At 37.9% G+C, this 6215-nt stretch overlaps 1 protein-coding gene and 1 non-coding gene across 2 annotated transcripts in view; both read left to right on the plus strand.

Annotated features, from left to right (window-relative positions):
• Window positions 1-6215, plus strand: part of Utrn (utrophin) — a 515860-nt gene that overhangs the window by 182466 nt on the left and 327179 nt on the right. Inside the window, exons 27-29 of the mRNA XM_048800520.1 lie at window positions 1199-1378; window positions 3494-3628; window positions 5131-5280. Of these exons, the coding sequence (XP_048656477.1) occupies window positions 1199-1378; window positions 3494-3628; window positions 5131-5280 (465 nt within the window). The remainder of the gene's footprint in view (window positions 1-1198; window positions 1379-3493; window positions 3629-5130; window positions 5281-6215) is intronic.
• Trnav-cac lies at window positions 2863-2936 on the plus strand. The gene has a single exon. It is a non-coding gene; the product is annotated as a tRNA-Val (tRNA).

Consider the following 6215-nt stretch of genomic DNA (forward strand, 5'->3'; position numbering starts at 1 on the left):
ATATATATATAAATAATAAAAGAACTGGGCAACATCCCAAACTTCTAACACTGCTTCAATTGTCCTTGAGTGTTCAAGCCAAAGGAGGTAGAAGTCTCTTAAAGTTTTTGTTTTTTTTTTCTATAAGATTAAGCGGCATGGCACATATTTACACCCAAGTTAACTTGCCTGAAAGTATAACTAAAGCAAAATCTCTATACAGGTATTTTTGAAAAAAGGGCCTCTATTATGTTCATGCAAACTGTATGTGAGTCAATGTTTCTAGGACAAGCGACAACTATTTAAGCTAGAACACCATCACTGAAATATTTTTGGTGTAGTTCTTTTTGAAAGATTTTTACAATTTTAGTATATAAGATATTTTAAAGTGTCTCATTTAGTTGCTTCTTTGACACTATTGACTGTATAGTTCTTTGACCTTTTGTAAGTCACTCTAGATGAGGGCTGAGAAAAATGAGATTAAAATCCTATTGGGTAACAGTCTATTTTTGTTCTTCCAAACAGCCATTAAGGATTTAAAAGTACCTGTCTTTAATGACCACCCCTGTCCCAGCCTTGGGAATCTTAAAAACCATTAACACAAAAGAAAGCAGAATGGAAAGACGAAGGCTGTTTCAGTTGATTTTCTTGACTGTGAGATGATGCGTCTGGAGCACGGAGGGAGAGTCAGGAAGCAGCTATTTTGGGATCAGATTGTCCCAGTGTAACTTTATCATCTTTGAACTGCTGTTCATTATCAGGAGAATAGATGTACCTATGTTCTAGGAGGAAAAAAAAATTGCTTCAATTATTTGTAGGACTTTTTAAAGGTTGCCTCTGACAAGGTGCCACTCAATTTTTTGGTGTAGATTCACTATTTCTGTCCAATGTGCTCAGACCTTAAGTGGTTAGTTTAAATGAAATCACTTACATTGTTATCTTGGAGCCAGAATTTGAAAATACTTTGTGTTGATAAACAATGTAGGATAACTTGGATGTTATTAAATAAAACTTTGTTGGGGCTGTTTGCCTCACTGTATAAAATTTACTCTGCATCCTTACTTCAGAAGCACTCAAGGTAGTGATTACCTAAATAATATTCCAGGTAGGCAGTTGGAATCATGTAAAATACTTTAATTTTTGTTTCATTTTTTTAAATAAAAGAAAGTAGTTATGGATATAGGGAGACATTTTTCAAATTCATCCTTTCTTGGAACAGAGAGCCAAAGAGGACGTGTTGCAGAAGGAGGTGAGAGTGAAGATTCTCAAGGACAACATCAAATTATTAGCTGCCAAGGTGCCCTCTGGTGGCCAGGAACTGACGTCTGAGCTGAACGTGGTGCTGGAGAATTATCAACTTCTCTGTAATAGAATCCGAGGAAAGTGCCACACACTAGAGGTATGATATATATGGTTTTTTCAGTGAAACATTTCTCAGATCCAAACTCTTTAATGTATTGATCATTTCCATATCTTGGTAGAAAAAAAAAGCATCCATCCCTCTCCCATATATTGGATCAAAAAGAAAAAGGTTTTAAGGGAATAGGTTGATTAAGAATGAGAGATTAAAAAGAGGAAACCAAGTTCTGTCTCCAGTTATCAGAAAGTTCTTTAACAAGTCCTTTAATATCTTTATCCTGAATTTTTTCACATGTGCATCAAGATTTTCATGTACAGATGATTCGCAGGGTCTGTTCCAGTCACCCAGTTCCACAATGTACTGCAGACATCTCCCATGAACAGAAATTTCTTATTCTGAGTGTCTAAAGTTAAGAGGGTTACCCGAAGGAAAAAACACCTTAAAAACACTGGCATCAAAACAAAACAAAATGTTGGTATTTTGCTGAACCTTAGATAAAATACCTTTTTTTTTTTTTTGCCATTAGATTAGAGATGTAGATGATACTATGTGATTATTTAATAAAATTAAGATTTTGCTTGTTTGTTTTTATAAGATTTTTGTTATATCTTGTAGAAAGATTTTTTTTTCATTAGAGTCTCGTTGAGAGATTTAAGAAGCATTTTAATTTATAACAATAAATTCAGTTCAACCTAGAACAAATGATTATATCATGTTAAATCCGATAATGGTAAATTAAAGGAAAAAAGGTCACAGTAGTGTTTTAAGAAATTCACTTGCTACTTGATTGTTCTGATTCTATTTGTGCTGAAGTAAATATGCATAATTGAGACCAGCCAGTAAGGAAGCAGCTTGATCAGGGCTCAGTTCTGTCCTTGGGAGGGATCTCTCCAGTGTCCTCTCTTTCCTATAGGAAAGGAGATTGAACTTGAATATAAACAGATTTCTCTATCTGTTGCTTATAGAAATTTGGGAGACTAGAAACCTCTTTTTCCTTTTTCTCTAAGCCAAGGGTCAGCAAATTATGACTGAGGGCTCAAATCTAACTTGTGGCTTGTTTTGTTCACTTGGTTAACCAAGAGTGATTTCTGTATATTTCTGAAGGGTTGGAAAAACACCCACAAACTCCCTTGCCTACCCACCTATCACAAAGAAGAATCTGTGATAGAGACTGGATGCAGCCCCTAAAAACAAAATGTTTTCTGTCTGGCTCTTTATAGAACACTTGCTGACCCCTATTCTGGTAAGCAGACCTTACCCAGAGCACAGAGAAGAGTGTGCCTCCACCTAGTCAGTAGATCTAAAAAAGAACAGACCCAGAAAGCTCGGACCTGAGTATTTTCCTAAATTCTTTCATCAGATAAGTTTCTCTTATATGGAATAAAGGAATATAATTGTAAAAATGGATGCATTCCTTAACAGTCTCTTCTGCAGAAACCTTATAGTTGGGGAACGAGTAATTGCAACTAACACAGTAAAGATAGTATAACTCCTTTTTTGGCTAAACTGTGCCTTTCTCTGTCTGGGGATATAGCTCAATTGGTAGAGTGCTTGCCTCACATGCAAAAGGTCCTGGGTTCAATCCCCAGCACCACAAAAAACAAAAACAAAAAACCAAAAAACAAATCCATAAAAACAAAAATAAAACTTTGTCTTTCTTCTTGTATAGACCTGTCCTCAGGAATCAAAACACAGTTGGAAAGGCAACACAGTAAACTATTAATATCAGTGAGCTCTGAGTTGGAATTGAGTGTGCCCCAGGAGATTTTTATTTTCTGTGAAATTTTTTAAAATATTGCAGTTATGAGTGATTTTTACCTTCTGTTTTAAAAACTAATATTGTTTCTTTTTAAAAATTCTATTACATAGTTTTATTTTTGACATTAGATCCTTGGAATGTATTTTAATGTAAATAGTGGGGCAGTCTCTGGCTCAATTCTCCTTGTCTCCCCCACCTTAATTGGTCTAATATAATTTATTGACAAATTCAATTTTTTTGCACTTTTGGGGAATTCCAACTTCATCAGTTTCAAATTCCCACACCTACATATCTTTAGATGAAATTATTAATGATTGAGGAGAATGTGCAAAACTAGAGATACAACATCTGATATGGTTTCTGGACAATTTAAACATTTTCTTTGCGTGCTCTAGGAGGTGTGGTCTTGCTGGATTGAACTGCTTCACTATTTGGATCTTGAAACCACCTGGTTGAACACTTTGGAGGAGCGGGTGAAGAGCACAGAGGCGTTGCCAGAGAGGACAGATGCAGTCAATGAAGCCCTAGAGGTGGGAGCCAGTGTTCTGGGTGGCGTTTTTGTCTGTTGCCAGGAGAACAAACATTTATCAATATGAGGAGCACAAGGCTTTACATGGCCAATGGACTCATTTTCCTCAGTCGCCTGCCATGTTTATGCAGTCATGTTGATTTAGAGGAATGGGATAAGCCTCCTGATGGCATAAGCCTCCAAGGTGGTTAGCTGTGTGGCAGTTAGTGCCTTCTAGATGGTAAAGCCAGCTCTCTAGTGGGTTTCCAGTTCATTTTCCCTATCCCTCGACAAAACTCTGCATGTTATTAGGACAGCTGCTCACTAGTTACTTTTACTCACTAAGCACAGCAATGACTGTGTTTATAGCCGTTTCTGGTCCATCCTCTCCAGATGTTGCAAGTTAGAGACTGGTGTGGGCAGTAGTGGACACTGGGGGTCTCGTCATTAGAGCTGGTCTTTTAAGGCTGGTCTTCCAGCTCCTGGGGACAACAAATGCTCCCGATTCTTTGTGTTTTCCAGTTACAGAGCAGTGTGAGACACAGGATACCTTCATTACTGTTTCTTAAAGGAATTGTAATTCAACAAGGTTAGGTTCACTTAAGAAAAAAAAGAAGAGATGGGTAGATATGCTTTTAAACGTTAGAGGTGCTCTGTGGGCACTGAATGGATGATTGGATTGAAGGTCAGAAATAAGTGAACTCTGGGACCTACATTCCAGGAGATGGATGCCTTGCTAGAGAGAAACTGTCATTTCTCAAATACAGCAGAGTGAGGAATTGAGAGAATGAAAAATAATGGAAAGCTTACTTTAAGAAAACCCATTTTCCTAATCTGAAAGTAAATGTACATTCTAGAAGCTTGGAAAATAGAGAAAAGTAAAAGCAAACTTTAAAGTAAACACTTACATACTTTGTATACTTCTTCCTAATTATTATTTTTATGTATATGTACTGATGCACTGGGTCATAAGAGCTTAGGAGCCAAGTTGGAATCTCAGCTCTTCTCTTTATTAGTTGGGTATATATAGGCTAGATAGTTCATCTCTTTAAGCTTCAATTTCCCAGTCTGTAAAATGGAAATAATATTTAACTCATGTGGTTAATTAGATTTATGTAAATAAAAGTGTGTATATCAAACAGTGTTTAGTGTTTAGTATGTCTTATAGGTATAAGAGTCCTATTTTTTTAGTAACATAATTATTTACAGTTCAGATAATGTTGTTAGTATGGTACTGCTTGTGCTTCCAAGCTTCATATATTATGGGAATTTCTTATATAATGAATAATTTTTGAAATTATTTTTTATGAAATTGTATAATTATCTTTCATTCATGCTGATTTCTTAGTTTTATTAACATTAATACCATGATGGATAATTTTATTCATTACTTGTTTACCTAACTTCTGGTATGATTCCTTAGGCAGATTTCTACACATTATAATTTTTTTTTAAATGACATTGTTTTAGGTTCTTTGATATATTTTGCCCTAGTAAATATGTCTTTCTGTGTCCCTGGTCCAGTCTCTGGAATCTGTTTTGCGCCACCCAGCAGATAATCGCACCCAGATTCGGGAACTTGGCCAGACTCTGATTGATGGGGGGATCCTAGATGACATCATCAGTGAGAAACTGGAGGCTTTTAACAGCCGCTATGAAGATCTGAGTCACCTGGTAAGAATCAGGACATGAATGTGTATGATGGAGTGTTTATGATACAGAGCTGACCCCCAAGCTCCATCTGATGGAGTGTTAGTTAGTGTTAGTTTTTGGTTAAAGTTAACAACATCTAAAGTTGGTTAATGCTGATTAAAACTTTAATGCTGGCTAAAGTTAGTATTCAGGACTTTAGATAGGGAAGAAGAGACCTCATGTTTATAAGGCAAGCTGAACCTGACATTTAAAAACTAATTATCTTTGAGGTTATTTCTGTTTGTGAACCATTTAATTTCCCTTAAGAATCACATGATAGGATTGCCTGCTCTGGACATTCCTTGCCAACGCAGCCACAGAGCGTGTGGCCTTTTGCATCTGCTTCTTGCACGTGCTGTCGTGTCTCCCAGGGTCGTCCCGTTTGCGTGTCCCTCAGTCCTGCATCCCTCTTTTTTCCTTTCCTTCCTTCCTTTCTTTGTTTTTCTTTTTTTTTTTTAAAATATTTAATTATTGAAGGAAGGAAGATGGCGGCGAGGGGAGTGCATTGCCCCCGTGTGCTGCTTCACTGTGTGGGAGTATGACAAGTCAGGACGGCTAAAGGATATCTTGTTAGGAATTTCCAGCAATAGTGGGGTGCTCCGGAACCTGGAGGAAGGATTTCCATCGCACGAGGATCGGCTACGGGGACTCAAACGCGAGAGGTTTGTCGCACGGAGGGTAACACTGCTTATTCAGCAAATCGCCCCGCGGCTAGAGTCTGCAGCGCACGCTGGGAAACGAGGAGATAGCGACGCAGGGATACAGCGCTGCAGTTTCTGCCAGCTGTGCAAGCACCGTACTCAGGGCTGAATTCTGGGTTCGAGACGGGGGAAGGAAGCGGTCCATCTCGGTTCTCCACACCGGTCAGATAACAGAGGGAGGCCAGCAGCCAGCCATGTTGGAAAGCTGGACGTCAC

Source organism: Marmota marmota, unplaced genomic scaffold (genome assembly GCF_001458135.2).
Source record: "Marmota marmota marmota unplaced genomic scaffold, marMar, whole genome shotgun sequence".
Lineage (NCBI taxonomy): Eukaryota > Metazoa > Chordata > Mammalia > Rodentia > Sciuridae > Marmota > Marmota marmota.